General features: G+C 38.3%; 1 protein-coding gene across 2 annotated transcripts in view; it reads right to left on the bottom strand.

Annotated features, from left to right (window-relative positions):
• Positions 1–440: 440 nt before the first annotated feature.
• DTNBP1 (dystrobrevin binding protein 1) overlaps positions 441–18,981 on the bottom strand; it is a 71,373-nt gene continuing 52,832 nt past the window's right edge. For both annotated transcript variants that reach the window (XM_030041834.2, XM_030041835.2), the window contains 3 exons: positions 6,883–7,038; positions 4,811–4,954; positions 441–1,354 (listed from right to left, as the gene is read on the bottom strand). In XM_030041834.2, coding sequence (XP_029897694.1) covers positions 1,107–1,354; positions 4,811–4,954; positions 6,883–7,038 — 548 coding nt within the window. In that variant the 3' untranslated portion in view covers positions 441–1,106. The remainder of the gene's footprint in view (positions 1,355–4,810; positions 4,955–6,882; positions 7,039–18,981) is intronic.

Below are 18,981 nucleotides of genomic sequence, written 5' to 3'. Positions count from 1 at the left end.
TTGGAAGGGATCTACATCACAGCTCATCCTTTTACTTACGCTGTTTCTGATTACATTCCTTCCCTCTGTGCATGAAGAGCAGGAGCCAGGAGCCTTCTCAAAGGAGAGCAGATCCCTGCAAATAGAGTGTGAGACTTGACAAGAAACAGGTGTTAGACATGTTCAGACCTCAAGTTTAGAGAAAAATAATGGCAGGAACATGATGACAACTATAGGTCCTAAGGCTTATAAAATGTATGTGCTTAATTTATAATTCACTCAGGTTTATTTCCCTTAAACTGCTGGCTTGCATCAGTGTAGTCAAACAGATGTTACCATGCAAAAAGTAAATTACACTGGTGCTCAATATAAATAACCATTTTTTTTTCCTAATTGCTGAATTAGTCTCCTCTGTTCACTGTCATGGATAAAATATTTGGGTAATCAAGTAAAAGACATGGTTGGGATAGAAATACTTTATTTTATCTCGAAAGAGGAGTCAGCTTGTACAATGCTAAGATACCTGCTCCACGAGGAGTGTAACATTTCAATATGCATCTCTCCTCCTTTTCACTTTCTTTTTTTTTTTTTCCTTAACACCTATGATAACTAAGTTGGTCCTGAATAAGAAGTGTGAGAGAGTAGACACTGCTGCATTAGTAGACAAAGGCAGTAGGCAGACAGTAGGTAGTAAAGAGTAGAAAATAAAATAACTTTTCATTTTGGTTTGGATCCTAAATATTCAGTTGCAGCAGCTGAAAACATGCAAGGAACAATCTGGGTTCATTATTACACATCAAGTCTAAGTATTTCCAATCAGCCATTTAAAGGTTAGTGGTCAAAGTAACTTGTTATCTTTCCCCTTTAATTCTCTTATACATAGTATATACAACAGTTTCACTGCTCCCCTGAGCCCCAAGACTACTGTTAAAGTGTGTGTGCTTTAGGCATTTTTTTTTTTTTTTAAAAACCAACCTCCACATGACTGGCAATTTTGTAAAAAGGCAGTATTACTAAGTAAAAAGATCTGGCTGTTATGCTTGGCTAGCAAATTGTTACACAGGCAAGCTCTTCATTCACTTGTTCATTCATTCAGAAGTCATTCTTAAAGGATATGGTTTTAAGACTCAAATAGTTAGAGAGTCACTTTCATCACTAACATCTGAAGCACCCTTTCTTTCAGTTACAGCAGCAAGAGCAGTGTCCACTTGAACTTCCTCTTCATCAGACTGAATAACTGGAGACTCTCCTTCACTTGCGTCTTGGCTGGCAGAATCGGTACAGGTTGATGACAGTGAAGACAGTTTCTGTCGCAGTTCAGACTGGCTCGGAACCTGAAGACTTATCTCATTCACGTAGGTGTTGGAATCGGGCCCTTATAGTTGGGAAAAGAACAACAATAAAAATCAAGCTGTGGCAAGTGAATTGAGAAGTCAGTATATTAACTGAGCTCAACAACGGTTAATAAGTTGCATTCATGCTGTTTTGCTTCTTTTGCAAAGCACCATTAAAAAACCCTCCCAAAACACAAAGCTGCCTTTTGGCTTTTCAGAAGTTGATCTCAAATACAAGCCACAGGCTGGTTTTAATCTGTTTCTCATGGTGTGTATGTCTCTTGCTCATTCTAGTACTGCTAATGCTCGAGATAAATAAGGTAAGATTGCAGTTTGCCTGTTAGCCAAGACCACTTAATCCTCGTAACTGGCTTTCACAAAGTCCATTCAGACTTCAGCATGTGCTGAGAATCGTCACCAATAGGAAAATCCTCCAGACAAACTCTGTCCAACAGAACACCACAAATAAACCTGGGTGAAATTAAAACCAACCAACCAACCCCAAAAAACCTAGGAGACAGGGAATAATAGCAATCTCCAGTTTTGACTAAAAATGAAGATACAGAAGCAAAACAAATTCTTGCCCACAGCATGAAAGCATTCCTCTGGTAAAGCTGTATCATAGCTCGAGTGCACAGGAATGGGGTTTTAAGACTATGCTTCCTCCATATCCTGTGCAAAAAGACTTCGAAGCAAGTTCAGTGTAATGGAGTTTGAGAGTTCAGATTTCAAATATCTTGGATCCTCTTCTCTGGACACTTCCTGGCAGTAAATAAGAAGGAAAAAGAGGGAAACATCTGAACAATCTTTCTATGATGTGATCTGCCAAACAAAGCCCTTTTTTCCTTCCCTACTATACCTAACAAGGGTTTCTCCATAGTCAGGGCATCCAACTTCAGCACTGAGTAACCTTAGTGAGAAAATACTCTTAAATATCCTGTGGGATTTTATATAAAAAGGTTTCAAGACGGTCAGATGGAAACAAGCTGATCACTACACCTGACCTCTGCTAAGGCTCTTTGCAGAGCCATTCATGCTACATTGCCCTGTGACTGGTCCCCACATGCTTACCAAGTATCTGATTTAAATTTTAACAAGAAAACAGTCTCAACAGCATCTAGAGGCAACAGAAGCTTGTACTAGACACTGTTGCTCAGGCACATTTCTTGCCCTAACTAGCTGCAGTCTTAAACTCTGGACCTAAACTTGGACAGCAAATAGCCCTGTGACATTGTTCTAGCTTCTCTTGGACCCTGGAACTCCAGGGGGAAACGTGCCCTCAGCAGGTCTCCAGTTTCAACACAAGTTGATAAACATCTGGTACAACATTCACAACTGACAGCTGACCAACCTGCCTGGACTGAAAACACCCTGCCACTCCAACTGACCGTGTCAGTCCAGGATGTCTAGCACGGCTACTGAGTTGCTTCCTCGGGTAGTACATGAATTTATATTGAACACAAGTGATACTAGGAAGACGTTTCTAAAGACACCTGTCTTTATGTTGTGCACACCAGCATCCATTAGATTAATTTGCCCAACACACAGAGGAAGAGTTTTCTGGAGTGGCAGAGGTGAGTAAATTTTTCCATTCAACTTGCCAACTATCATGAAATGTTGCAAAACCAATGCCCATAAGCTGGCAACGTTTATAGCAAGAGAAATTTGAAAACATTTTAATGTCTTGAGCTGATTTTCATTTTTACCAGTTACTAAAATAACTTACCTGCATTCTGTGGTGTTCAGTAAAATTGTGAAACAAATCTTGCCCTGACCAGCCCAGTTCTCCACTGACAGCAAAATGAAGAGTTACCTTTAAGCCATCTCATTTTTCTGAGAATGCAGACTATTGCATATTTGGCTTGATACTAGGGTGCCAGGTCCTTAAAGGAAGCACAAAAGTCCCTTCTAATTCAGAGGGAAATGAATCCTCTGGAATCACAACAGCGAGATTCACAAGACTGTGACACTGCAGTAGTAGTAGTAACTGTAGAGGAGTAAGTCTTGCTGCAAGCCTATGCAACCTCTGCATTCAGGTTACAGTGCTAGAAAATTGCAGCACTGGCACATTAAATTACAGTGTATGTGCATATATATAATAAATACATATACACTATCTATATATACACACTGTATTACTTACATTACAGCACAAAATAAATTATATGGTTTTTTTCAAAGGCTAATTGGTTTTACATCTATTCAGGAAAAAACAACCACACCTAGTAGTTTCTACACTTCCTTAGATAATCCAGTTATCCTGTTTGTTGTTAAAACACGAAGTTTCTTGGTCCAACATCTGCCAAAGACCCAGCAAGGGGAAAACAGTCCTAGACTCTGTAACTACTTGCATGCTCAAACAATGATCAACTTTACTAATGCATGAATCGAATGATGCCTATCCAAAACCAGCCATGTGAATTTAGTTTTTGCAATAAAACACGAAAACCTTTAGTATTCAATTGTGCCATGACTACTTAGCGTAAGCTTTTCATGTTCACAGCAGGTAATAATCACCTTTACATAGGGAGGAAGAAAATTGCCCCAGGATATTATTAACATTTTTCTTTACATATCCCAAAATATAGGATAGGATTTAAAGTACACTGTTTCTTCACTGCAGGTACTTTTATAAAAATATTTCAACCTGTATTTTCAAAAGAAATCTAAGTACATTTAAAGGAGTTTCATCATCTCCCTCAAGAAAACTTACTTTGGCTCCTTTGCAAAAAGGCATTTTAGTACTAAAATTAGTTTTTAATTAAGAAAGCACACTTCCCTGGTGGATAAAGTATCCAGTATTACTAATTCCCTGCTTTAAGCAGATCCCTCATCATGCTGCAACTTGCCAAAATGTAAATCTGGTTTTGTTCATCAGAACACATAAACAAAATTTTGGATTAATTTAATCTAATTTAACTAACATTACTAGCAGTAAGAACGCTACATGAAAGACCTGCAGTATCAAAATCACTCTTTAGAAGCTTCCAGAACATCATCATGTTTCATATATATGGACTGCTATGTTGAACCACGTCTCTGAATATCTCTCACTGAAGACCTTACACTATACAACTGGTCCAAATTTACTTCGAAATGCCAAAATTCTGGGGAAATTCTAAGAAAGCAGTCTTAAAATAAAAACCTATCACAAACTTTCTGTTGATGTTTGTTAAAATGTCCTGTATTAACTTTATACAGAGAAAAATGCACCTTAAAAGCAGTATGTAACACATTACCTATTCATACAGTGATAAGCATAACATGAAGCTGTAGTAACTAGATGAAAAAAAGACAGTCCTGAAACATCAAGTAGTTTTGCAGCAAGCTCTCTTGTATTGCAACTAAATGTTAATGTTTTGAAAACCACTAATCAAAAATACTCAATATATGTAAAGTGTAATGTTTTATGAGATAACATAATCCATTACAAATTAGAGCAATTCCAGGGATTTATCACTTTGTCTCTAAGCACGCTGTCATTACTAGTATCATACCCAGCATGGGAGAAAGCATATTATTGTCTTCGCCTCCTGAGTTTAAAAAGACATCAAGCGCTTCTTGGTCAGACATGTCCATTAGGTCCATCTGTTCCAGCATGTCCACGTTCACCTCCATGGAAGACATACTTCCAATTGGTTCTGTAGTAAAAATAGTGCAATGAGCAAAGTGACAATCAGGTACATGATGTTATTACCTATAAAGCCTACAATAGCTGCTATAATTGTATGCATTAGTAATAATTAAACTAGATATGGAAGGAGCACAGGAGCTGCTCAGCAGCAATCTCAGCCCAAATCCAAGAGTACTCTGTGCAGTCTTTGTTGTGAAACTGATGTCCATTACTGTTTTGTAAACCAAAACATTTTTAGCAACAGTATTTATAGCGATAGCATTGTCAGAAATATGCTAGGATGAACCTCAGGGGCAAAGATTAAAACTTTCAATTTTGTTAACACTCCTTTCCAATTCTCTCAACTAGAAGTCTTTTTAGAGAAAAACACACACATTTAAACACACCATCACTAAATGTCAATATGCAAAGGGACATGAAAATTCAGAAATAATGATTAAGGTTAATAGAGAGCAGCCATTCTTCCTCATTCAATCAATCAGTCTAATAAATGACAGCAGCATGTAAAACCTAGGCTGATGCCCAATATCTTCTCTCAGCATTGGGATTTAACATAATTAATTACTCAAGAAAATTACTTATGATTGTCAATATGTCAATGACAATTTGCAAGGGAATTAAATACTTGGATGAATACTTGGATGAGCATCTTCTTCCTTGAACAGTAAAACATACAAACACAGAACAAGTAAGTTCAGGGGTACTCAGATTTAAGTCCAGTTGCTGCATGTATAACATCAAATATTACAATGAACGGTTTAATGGTTTATCTAAATTTAACAATTACACTATTAAAAGCCTTCATATGTGAACTGAGATGAAATCCTACCATTTGATTGGGTTTTTTTCCAGATACGCTATAGCTCTGTAGTTTTACATGTATGCAGGATCGAATCTTTCATTAAAACAGTTTCTTTCATATACGTGGGTTGTGCATTATACTGCAACGCTGAAGTTCAGAAAGTGAAGTACTCTAACCCTCTAACAGAGCCGTACATCCAGGACTAGCCAGTGACAATGCCCACTTTTAGTCTAAGTGGACTACATATATACAGAAAGCAGGAGACCCAAACTCAATTCCTTCCTAGACCAGGGGAATTTAGACTCACATATCCTACTTCACAGAAGCCTGTCCTAGCAACCAATCTAGAGCATCTTGCAGATGAATGTTTATAGCACTCATGCAGAGAAATGGCAATCTTGGATTGTATTCTCTGCTCCAATATTACGAAGGAGAGCAGAACTGGTCTTGGAGCTGGGACAGAATCTCTACATTTTTTCCTGCCACATGAGCAATGTAATCTCCCGCTTGCTTGCTTTCTGGTCCTACAATCCCTGCATTTTGGCCCAACAGATGGATACCTCCCACCCAGAAGTGTCTGCAGTCTATGGCATTCTTGTGCTTTAACTAGTCAAGAGATGCCAGACTTGAGTCATCTCGTAATAAGGAGAGAGCTTAATCTGATCTCCTATGTCCTAATCACATACTCTGTATGTTACATAGGCAGTGGAAATAGCTACCACCTGGGAACTGTTTTGAAATACAACACTGAGCTTTCATCTGCTCTTTTTAAATTTTTCTGAGGCACCTCCTGCCAGAGGATGATCGCAGGCTTTGGAACTCCAGTGGACAGAAGCGGCCACCTCCATCCATATCTGTATAGATATGGATGCACTCTTCAGCTGCAGAGAAAAGTGCTGTTTCAGATGTACTTCAGTGCTTTGCATTTCCTCATACAACGAGCAGAGAGTCTGACTGATTTTCTAAGGTGTCTAGTTCCCCTGGAACCTAAAGTTTGGGATAATTTAGAGGAAGAATTAAGACACTGCAATGCTTCCTCTGTAAGCATTAAAACCGCTGCTGACACTGACCCCTCAACAATGTTCTCCAGGTTGTGAGTTTGTGGATTACACAGAAGGTATTTTAAAACTTGCCTCGCCTCTCTGCTATCTGCAAGTATCCTGTAGAAAGGTATTGCTCCATGTCCTGCTGGAAGGCTTCTTCAAAGAACTTCTGACGTTCCTTTAGCTTCATCTGCTGGGTGTGCTCCATATCCAAAACCTTCTGTGCATGTTCAGCATCTAGCTCAGCTGAGCATAAAACAAACAAACAAATAAAATATTGCATGTATATCCCCTGACTCTCAGAATTTAAAAGCTAGTGAACCAGTTCAATACTGACAGACTGTTACGACAGACTGTTAACACAGGCTGTTATAAAAGAAGGCTTCTTTGCTTTGCAACTATATTTTAAAAATGAGAGAATACTATATTAGGCAGCATAACCTTCACATTAAAGTGATGTCATAACTATTTATCTTGAGGCAAGATGCAGATTTCTTGAACTGTATTAACAGCAACACCTGAAAGCACTGCCCATCAATAACCAGCGTTTCAGAATTCGGCCAAAAAAAGCTATCAGATAATGATGCTTCTGCTATCGTATGTACTAATACACACAAAAGTAATACTTTTAATTTGAATGTTGCAGCACATTTCCACCACAATACAAGTGAATAGATATATATGTATGTATGCTTATATGTAAATACATATAAATACACATACATACATATGTGCATGCATGCACATGTGTGTGAGATTCTGGTTTTGTCAGCCTCCAGACAGACTGGAAAAATCCTTTGAAGAATATCCTACATGTAGTGCAGGTACGTATCCACAGAAGCTGTGAAGGCAGCCTGAGTCAACAGGAGGTAGGTAAACAGTACTGTTTTCAATGACAACACCACACAGTCATTAATATCAATATACAGGGTCTTTTCTATATACAGCAGCAAAGAATGTGCTAGAAGACGGTGATGATACTGACACCAAAAAAAGCAAAGCCAACTGCCATGAGTTATTGATACAAGACCAAGCAGAAAGGGCCAGCTTGTATAGCTTGCACAGACACACAGTGACAACCAAAATTTGCTTATAGGTATCTGTGCTGGGTCTCTAGCAGTTCCTCTTTCCTCCTACAGTGAAAGAAGTATTAGACTGAATATCATTAGAAGAACTCTTTCCCTCCCGTTCTGCTCTACACAAGTCAGTGACTGGCCAGAGGATGTACAAAGAAACAAATCGTGCTGTTTAGTGAAGAATAACATCTTCTAGAATAAAAAGATGTGGTAGCTATTGAAGTACTAACTCTAGCCAGACCACAATTAAAATATGCTTTAGAAAAAAATGCTTTTTAGGAGGAATATATAAACTGAAGCCCTTCCTCTCATAGTTCTCTGTTCATTTTTCTAAACCAGTCTCATGAGCTCTCTGCTTACAATAGAAAAAAGAATTTGCTAGCTGAGCTGCTGATGGAAAGGATGGGGGCGGCGAGAAGAGCTGCTGGTCTGGGCTGTTCTACCCATTAAGGGAAGCTCCAACAAATACTGCTTGGTAAAAAATGTCCAAGCTTTCACACATCAGACAGACACAGCTAGAATATGGCATCCATACGGATAAATGCTGAAAAAGCATAAGGTTTTCTAGGACGAGCACCATAACATTTTCCCTGGAAGACTGACATGTTAATGATATTTTACAATACGGAAATTCATTAAAAGCATTTACGATTATGGAGATTATTATCCAAATGTTTTATTAATCCAGGCAAAAACATCAGAGAGCAGTAATTCACTCTGTTGCCTGCATCAAGGTCAGAGATCACATATACAAGCAACTGAGCTGCGATAGTTGCAAAAGGAGCAATAAAACTGGAGTGACACACCAAATATCAATTAAGACATCAGTAAATAAGCTGAAATCTTTTTCTTAAAGCAGATTTCAGAAGTAAAACGTCAGTGTATAATAAGGAAAGCATTTTCCTCTAAGTCAACACATCTTTATTACCAATTACACTGTGGTGTACAATGACGCTATGTTCCTTGGAGCAACTCCTTTACTACAGGTCCTGAATGATGAGCAGTTATTAATAACATTGTGTACGATGCAGAAATGCTATTCAATTGTAATAATAAAAGCCGGCAGCTCTCACTGACAACAGAAATTTCCTGTCTTTCTCATAATATATTCTGACAGTTTTGCACTCTATATTGGTACTTCAGGATATTTTTAACCCCAGAACAGAGGCAGTATCCAAAGAACATATGAGACTGATACAACTTTTTTCTTAGTACTGCACCCTCTGTTTTTTTCATTTTGCCTAAAATGTCCTGTTAACTGTTGAAATCATCACTGGCCAAAGCTAAATGGTAACAGCTGCCTGCTGTGCTGACATATTCCAAAGAAACTCAAAATACTGTAGCTGAAGAGTTGTCATAGGCTTGTTCTCCAAAGTCAGTTACAGAGAATTAACATCAAGAACCTTGCTGCATGATTTCATGCTCTGCCAGGTATAATAAAAGTTGCTTGGCTAAGCAAAACCAAACTGCTACATGTGGGGTTTCTGTTTGTTGTCAGAAATGCTAAGGATGGCTAGATGAAGCTAACAGTCAAACCTGAAAAAACCAAAAAAATGGGTATATTGTTTCTTTTACAAAGCTATTCTGAATTATGTTTTCCATAATCCAAGTGTAGATTCACATGTTTATAAAACACTGAATAGAGCCAGCACCAAAGCAGTTGTGAGAAAAAGTGTCATCCATATACCCTCATATGCAGTTCATGTCCACATACAAATTCTTACAGACATCACTGAGACCTGACACACTTAAAATACTATTGCATTTTTCCTTTCACCATAACATTGTACCTTTGAGTTAGTAACTGCACCTATTTCTTAATCACACTGCTGTGCACAGAAAGAAAACCAGACTACAGAGAAAATGCTAATTCACAATTAGATGCAGGCTTACAGGATTTGCCATGATAACCCAAATACAAGGTGACTTCAATTCTACACCAGCTATGGCTTTTAAGAGAACAGAACTAAAAGGAGGCAAAACACTTCTTAAAAATTGGAAACTCAAGTGCTGATGTACAGCCTTCTGCACCATCCCCAGGAGCAGCCCCATGGCCAACCCACAGCTCACCTCCCTCGCGGGCACGGCACAACTTACAGCCATCTCCTCCTCAGCCCAGGCAAAGAGGCAGCACTCATCCACAAAACTCCCACTGACTACAAAACCTCATTTTCTCCAACACTGCTGAACAACGCGCTCTCCCTGGCCTTGCACTCCTCCTCACGAGCTGCCTACGTTTTGACCTGTTGCAAGCTGCTCGTCGCGGCCGCTGTGCAATACCCAGCTATGCAGGTGTTGAAGCATGGAAGTCAGTTCTACCCTGGAACCAGTCACCCCAGCCTGAAGTGACCTCTGGGTACCTGCACCCCTACTGAGATGCTACACTGCCCTCGCCTCCGCTAGCCAGGTGAGGATTTATCAGGAGATTTCAGGGGACGACTCCTCCAAACACCTCAGCAGGAAAAAAGCTACAGCCATCATCTGCTTCTGCCCCTATGGATCTTGCCTGTATCAGCTAAAGGGACCTGGAAAGCTGTATCAGCTAATTCCAGTCATTAAAAGGACTGCCCTGTGCTCTTAAAGGTCAATGGGGGACGGAGAATTCAGTGCCCACAGTGTAGTCCTTAATGCATTCATTTTCCCTATAGGCGTTCCCCTCCTTAGCCTTTTTTTTCGGGGGGGGGGGGGGGGGAGAATCACCATATAGCTATGCAAATAGGCCAAAGACTTAGAAATCAAGGCAAGACTAGGAGTACAATATTATTATTTGGTACAACTTCCATGTTTTCACACCTTCATTTACATTTCTGGTATCTGTCTGCAGCTTGCAGCTGTGCTAACCAGACACTGTATTCCTATTACAAGATTAATTTATTAAAGCCAGGACCGCAAGACAGATTATTTCTTATTGACTTTATAAAATATTTTTATTTACAAATGAACTCTATTTCTGGGAAAACCTCCACCCCGTATCTTAAGCGTTTGAACTAGATACTAGAAGAATCCAAACTCCAAAGGAACAAATTACAGTAGCTTACAACCATATACCTCAAGGATAAAGGACACCATTTTCTGGTATCATGCGTATGCCTGACTGACACTTCCTACAAATTAAAATTCTGACGCAGTAGCTAAAATTTCTATCCAACCAATAAGCTAAAAGTGACCATTTCATACTTTAATCTAAAACATTTTCTAGTTATGCACAACAGATTTCCTGAATAACATATGGCTACAAATAAAACGAATTAGAAGAATGACTACAAAAAAAAAAAAAAAAAAAAAAAAAAAAAGAGCAACTGAAAACCCTGGTTGTTTAGATTGCTAACACATCCCCTAGACCTAACGGGAAAGTGAAAGATGTCAAGTTGTCCAAATGGAGGCTTTTTGGTACTTTCATACTGTTACACAATCGGTTTACTTCAATTTATTACGTTGCTTTATAGTTCTCCTGTGAACTAGAATCCATAAATGTATCTGTTGTAAAGAGGGAAAGACATAGAGCAACACAAAAACTGGAGCTTAGACTAAATGCCCTTTTTTTCCCCCTCTACAGTTCATCCGGTTCTTGTAGACTCATTCAACCAGACTATAAAATGTGTATGCAAGTATTCTTCTCAGGGATTTTTGCTTTCACTAAAGATATCAAAGTCTCAAGCTGCCATTCACTGAACTCGCTCCAGGTTTTTTCAATGTTCCTCCTCTACTGGGGGGCCCGAAACTGGACACAGCAGGTTGACATGCCGAGTCGGGGAGGACAATCCCGTCCCTTGATCTCCTGGTTGTGCTCTCATTCCTACAGCCCAGGACGTGCCCCCCCGCCGCTGCCAGGCGTGCTGCTGGCTCCTGCCCAGCTGGCTGCCCCCCCACACCCCCAGGGCCTCGCTGCAGAGCTGCTGCTCCCCGGTCCGTCGGTCCGTCCGTCGGTCAGTCCCCAGCCCGTCTCCCTGCAGGGGCTCCTCCTGCCAGGGCTTTGCATGTGTACCTGTTGAACTTCTTAAGGTTCCTGTCGGCCCACTCCTCCAGCCCCTCTAGACCCCCCTGGAGAGCAGCCCTGCCCTCGCTGTATCTCGACTGATCCCCCCGGTTTGGTGTCATCAGCAAACTCGGTGAGAGTGCCCTCCGTCACCTCCTCTAGGGAAAAACCAGTCTGCTGCTTGTTACCAGCCTCCAGGTAGAGTATGACCCATTAACTGCTACCCTCTAAGCCAACCAGTTATTCATCCGTCTTGTTGCCCATCCATCCAGGCTGTAACATCATAATTTGGCTACAAGAATATTGTGTGAGACTGTCAAAACCTATTAATAAGCTGGCTATTCACTAAACAACTGAAAGTCTTCAAAAATCAGAACGATAAAAACATAAAACCAGACAACGGAAGACAGACAGCCAAGTAACTTTTCAAGTGCGTTATGACTTAATAACTTATACTTGCAACTGCCTCATTATATACCCTTTTAAGTAAAAATATCAAAGCAAGACAAGACGCCAGGGAGCGCTTCAAAGAATGCAGTTTTTCTCAAAAATGTTTAAATCATTCTTGACAGAACTTAGAATACACTTTGATAATATGAGGGATGAAGTTCAGAGCGCTCTTGCACTACACTTTGCTGAGAAGTGGGGAGAGACTGTTGGCAAAACTCGAAAAAAATTTATAAGATATGGGAATTAGGTACACATAGTCTTTCTTTCAAATAGGAATGAAAAGAAATGAGGTGAAAACTACAAAATTTAATTGCTTTTAAACTCTGATTGAACAGTCTCTTTACAAAGTAAAAGAAAAACACTTTTCCAAAAGTATATTCAAATAATTACAATTAAAAAAATTGAAGTCCTGATTCACTAGAACATGAAGTCAGGGTTTCACTGGACTTCGGTGACAGAAAGATCATCTTTGTTGGAAAAAATATGCATTGTTCCAAATGAGATTTATTGTCTGACAACTCTCTAAAGTCTGCATTTTCATGAAGAGATATTTTACTAAAATTAAAATTATCGGAATTACTTTTTATCAAAATATTTCTTCATTTAAAAAAAGCAGTCACCAAAAATGACTGTGTGTATTCCGTAATAATTTCTAACTAGTGTTTTTATAGATTGCATGAGAATATGAAAACTCTAATTAGTCTAGAAATAATCTAGTCAAGAGGAAAAGCAAAGCCAGTGCAGAGAAATAAGTTGCCCAATAAGCATTTTCAACAAGTTGGCTTACCTTGGAAATTCCCTCTAAACAAACAAATTGCTTACTTGAGATCCTTGAAAAATACAGGATAAGTCTAAATAAATATCAGAATAAACCACTGAAAATAACTGCCTGTGTATGCCAAGATTCCAGTTACTAAAGCAGCACCTGGAGGAAGAAGCAGCTTCCGACCAACGCGACAGGAAACACAGCTTGGGAAAAGGTTTCCACGTAACTCCAAACTTTATCTGGCTACCAGGAAATCATCATAATTAAGAGATACTAAAAATATGCTCCACCAAAGAGCAAATGCATGACTCGGGTTCTAAAAATGTAAATATTTCTAGGATTAAAAAAAAAATAAATCACAAACTTTATAGTCATATGCCTCACAGTGTGTGAAAAGAGTATTAGAGCTTGACAGAATTAGGATCTTTTAGGTCAGTTAAACAAAGGGTTATTGCATTTACATTTATTTTACTTTCACAGTGTTCTTCAGCTCTCTCCTACTTTTTAAAGCCTTGTAAAGTAGGACAAGACCTTTCTAAGGCAGACCAGCGGCTTGCTATTGCAGATGAGAATACACCCGAGCTACAGACAGACTGCACCCAGTTTGGGTTTGAGTTTTTAAACAGTTAATGTGGCTCACATTGTAACTAATTTAGGGGTTCAGACAAGCCTGGAGCATCCGAAGTTATATGTAAAAGCTTAAATCCTTGTCCAACTGTACTTTTTTGCAACAAAACAAAGAGAACATCCTACATCGCAGCTATATGGCACAGTATATTCTTCAGATTATTTTCACCTTTCTCTACTTTCTGCAAGCTTAAAAATACACCAGGCTGAGGACTCCTCTGCAAGGTGGTCCACAGCAGCATAACAGACTCTCTTTTTAGAGCTACATCTGCTGTGGTTCAGAAACAGTAAGAATGCTTTTGGCCATTTTGTTTCTCATAAAAAAAATACTGAAACCTGAGTGTATCTGCCTACTTCTTGAATTTTTTAAATTAAGAGCAGACAAATTTTCATGCCTGCAAATGTGGTAATCATGAACAATTTTAGAATTGTTTTAATTGGTTTTAGCTATAGCCAAAATCATCACGAATATACTGTTCTACAGCACATCAGGTTTTTTTTTTTCCACATTTGCTTCAGTATTTTCCTGCCTTCAGATGTCCAAGTGCATGTCTTGCAAAGTATGGTAATGTTACCAGCAAAAGCTTTAGGGGGGGAATTCTCTCCTCCAAGCCCATAACTGACTACTTCTGGGTTAACAAATCTACAATCCACCATTTTCCAGTTTCCCAGTTCAATTTCATTTAAGGTCCCAAGAACACTAAGTGACAAAAACCCCTGTCTTTCTAGAAGACAGGATTTAGCAGCGTGATCAGTGGGATGCGAGTACCACAAACCCTCCTCAGCTTACACCAGGACAGGCTCTGTTAGGAAGGGGGTCTTCAAACTCCCCCATTCCTCCTTTAGTTGGATTTCTATCCAACTCAAAGAGAAGAAAAGGTGACAAGGGAAGGATGACATTAAGCTGAACCTCCCTAGCGCAGAAAGCAAGTAAAAAAATAAACAAAATGGCAAGCATCTGAGCTCACATGCTTGTTTCCTGCCTCCCTATGAATCTGCCATTTATGGTATTGTAAGAACAATAATTCTGTTAGTAAGCTGCAAAATATGTATTTTCAATGTAAATAAACCTTATAAAGTCACACATATCTTCAGTACATACAGGTTTATTTGTGAAGACAACCTGGCTTTAAAATCTAGCCACACACTATAGAAGAATCCCACTATTACAGAAATTGTACTTGAAAACAGTTCAAATGACTCAGCACTAGTCTACTGCCATGAAAAGTTGTTTTTAATGCATACACTCTCCAATTACTGTTTTTTCTGTCCCACCTCAAAAATATTCATTTTCAAATGGAAAAACTAATCAATAGCAAATCTAAAACCAAAGTATTTAAAATAGAAATGATGGCATTGCAGTATTCTAGTCAGGTTTGCAAAAGTCCATAAAACTGTCTCAAATAAGATTAATAACATCCCATCATCCGAGTACAAATTGATCTATTGAACAATTTAATTACTATTTTCCATTCCAAAAAGATAACCACCTTTGCTTTGGAACTGGGAGGCTCTCAAAGACAGGCAAATGGCTTCTGCTACTACCAGAATAGTGCTAATCTTAACCTTTGCACAACTCTGAAGTATTTGCCTTCTAGCTCAAATTATGTGCATGCATAGATACATAAATAAATTATGAGATACTGTTTTGCAGTCACAACACATTGTGCACATGTTGAAAATACGGGTTCTACAACATGGCAAATCAGTTCGCAGGTATCAGCTTTTACTTGTCCTTAAGAATAACACCAAGCATTGAACTCATGCTTTGGTGAAACTATTCTTCACCCAAACTATAACCATCTTCAGATACACAGGCTAGCAGAACAATCCCATTCAGTGCTTAACTAAATCTTGCTTCAAAAAACTGAAGGTGAGCAAATTATTGTCTTCTTTCCTACTAACTAAAACAAACCGAGTGGTTTACTCCATATATTGTTTTCAGAATAACCAGTTTTCGGATCTGAACATGCAATTTATAGCTCCCTCTCCAGAGGGAGAGGTAGAGCCTGCCAAGGTGTCCTACAGGCTTCAGAGCCAAAAGGAATGAGCTGCAAAATCATAGTCTCAGTATGGTTCAGTCTAATCTGACTTACTTTACATGGACAGTGACATATTTTAGACTTGAATAGGGTTTGGGTTTTTTTTTAAGACATACTTTAATACAAGTCTTAGGTTAACATAAACAATGATTGCTCAATCGGAAACAGAAAAGAAAAAAACCCTACCTTTCACCAAAAAAAATCACGCAACCAGTTGAAAGAATTTGATTTTTTCACATCTCTTCCACATGGTAAGGCATTCAGTATGCATTATGTAAACCACATTTGATAGCAGATGTGCTTTACAAATGTGTGGCAAACAACACTGTACAATGATGAAACTTCAGTGTTTATCAGAAATCTTAAAACATTTTTATTCAATAGTGAAGGAGGCCATTTTGCAAATTCAAATTAAACTTGAAGTATTTCATGCTGGAAACCATTCCAAATCATCAGTTCTCTCTCATTTGAATCAGTCATCAAACTAAAGTTCTGAAAGCACAAAGCCTGTGAGCATTACTGCAATCAACTGCAAGATCTATTTCTTGGTTATCACCAATGGTTTTCTGTTAGTTTTAAGAACATTAGGGCCTGGTTACTAAAACTTAAATGGGGCTTTTAACAGAGCCCAAATTTCACACTTGAAAAAAGCAACAAATATATCCCTTATTTCAACAAAAACAGATTCTGTGTCCAAAGATGCACGAGGTACTTATACTAAAACATGCATGTCTACCTGTTTGGAGTGGGCTCAGTCAATATGCAAGGATCAGGGATTAACTACAAAAGGAATAAATAGGAGAAAGCATTGGGGTTTTTTGCAATTTCTTTATATTATAAGCTAAGTGTAACAGGGGAAAATTCTAAATGTTCAAGTAGTCAGGAACTGCAGGACCGCCAGCAAAATCACTCTCTTCCTCACATAGAAGCCTAGTTTGTTTACAATGTCAAAATTTCATATGCAGTAATGTTTTAAAAAGACCACAAGCCAATCATTATATCAGTAGCACACACAGAATACTTGAAGTATTCCTTTTTTCTTGACAACTTAGTCTATTTCCTCTTTCATTTCTGTCAAAACAACTTCTCCAATACAAGCAAAAACCTGCTATTCATTCATCCTATTACTGCTGGTTTTATTTCTTCTTAACTTCTAAGAATGAAAAGGACCCATCAGATTACAAATCCAGTCCAGTTCAACACTGTTCAGTTAATGTCCCAAAATGAATCACACTACAGACTATCTTTAGAAATCCCAGTGGTGACTAAACACTTTTGTTTGATATGATTAGCAAAATGAGATCTGAAGTACCCTTCACTCTAACAAACCAGCATCCAGGAGCATCCGAACAGTTTCTACAAAGTAATATGAGAGGGGATTAATTTTCTAACAGACAGCTATTAGGATGCATTACCAGCTCAGGAATTTTAAAATACGAGCAGTCCTGCATATTCATTACACACAGAATATCAGTTATGACAGACTAGCTTATTTTAAAAACCCCTATTTATTCTCAAATGCAAAACAAAGATGCCACATTCTTTTTAAAAATTGAACACGTAGCAGTGCTATTTACTAGTAAAGCTAATTTGCAACATTAGCAATGGCATGCCGTTTCCAGACTTTTTATAATACTGTAAGACAGATCTCTTCAGACTACATTCTAATATTCTCTTACAAAAGTGTTGTTCATTTAATGGGTTGCTTTTAAATTCAGCCAAACGGACAGTAATGATTATACAGGCACAATAAAAAGAAGACAACCAAAACAAAAATCGTACTATATTTTAAACAGAACAATGTGGCTGAACATAGAGCAATATTTTAAGAATACATGACTATATTTTAACAGTTAAAATGCCTCATTTTCTATTACGGAAACGCATTATACAACAAGAAACAGGGCATCTTATAAGTGCAGAAAAAAACATCAGTGTGTTTTTTCCACTGAACATTTTTATTTTTAAAAACAAAATGGCTTATGTGAAAGAGAAGAACGGTTTAGTTAGGACATAGATTGTGATTCAGAGGTAAGGCAATTTTCATTATGTCAGTTCTAAAGAAAGGAGATCGAGTTTTACATTTTTAATTAAACATTTTAAGCTTTCTTCCATGCGTCTAGTTTTCACATACTCAAAACCATTCCACTTGCGTATTTATTTTATTTTTTATGGAATAATAAATGGTCTATAGCTCAGAAATAACAGATCTTAACAAAAAAAGCAGCCCAGACAAACCTTCCAACTTGCAAAACACTAGCTGTCTTTAAAGGACTCAATTGTAAGAACAAAATTCTTCTGATGATCTTGAAAAACATTTAAGATAAATCTATCGGGAGGAAAAAAAAAAAAGTCTTGAAAGATGATCTGCTCCCACTGGCTTGCTGACTTATCTGTGTGCCATCTTCTAGCACAATTCTTCTAAATTGTTCAAACATGCAACTTCAAATATTGAAGGTGGAATAAAGGTCATCTTTACACATAGTGTCCAAGCACTTCCATAATTTTACTGCTAATTCAGAACAGTTTCTGCAACTTTGACATGTCTGGGTTTTTTGAAAGCATGTAAGGACAAACCTTGAAGAGCAACCCATATGACACAGGCAGACGTGAAGAAAACCAAACTCCTTTCCTTACAGTCTGTAAACTATGACAGAATAGTGTGGGGCTAGATTTACTTTGTGTTGTTGTTGTTCAATCCCAAGGAATGTCTCATGCTTTAAATTTTCCAGCATTTCAGTATTTCATATGGTACCAAATATTTGCTATGAATAGGAAGGGAAGCTACCAGGTCACAACACATCAGTAGTTTTCAAATTTTTACTCTGACATTCAAGTTTTTACCATGCTTATTCTTTAAAGACAACTGGACTAAATTAGTGCATCAGTGTTGGCAAAGTCAAGGTAGACCATCACTCACCCAAACAATAAACCTGATTTTATGGTACCAGATCAAATTGGCACTGCCACACCAAGGAAGCACTGGTGGCTGGGTACAAAAATAATTCTTCTAGACCAAACAATTCTGAAGAAGAAACCCTTCTGGTGGTTTTGTTTGTTTCTTTTTAAAGAGGATCAGCCATCATCTGTCCTTCTGCAGCTGGCATAGAATTGACATCAGGTGTAAAACCAACAGCCACCACATTGTCAGCTCCAGCTAAAGCCATAATGGCAACCGTGTTCACTCAAAAATATTTTTTCAGTTCAGCCATTAATTCGTCAATGGCAGCATCAGGCATGAAATAACAGTGT

Source organism: Aquila chrysaetos, chromosome 18 (genome assembly GCF_900496995.4).
Source record: "Aquila chrysaetos chrysaetos chromosome 18, bAquChr1.4, whole genome shotgun sequence".
NCBI classification, from domain to species: Eukaryota; Metazoa; Chordata; class Aves; order Accipitriformes; family Accipitridae; genus Aquila; species Aquila chrysaetos.
The sequence above is the reverse complement of the archived record's forward strand: the minus strand, read 5'-3'. Positions and strand labels throughout refer to the sequence as shown.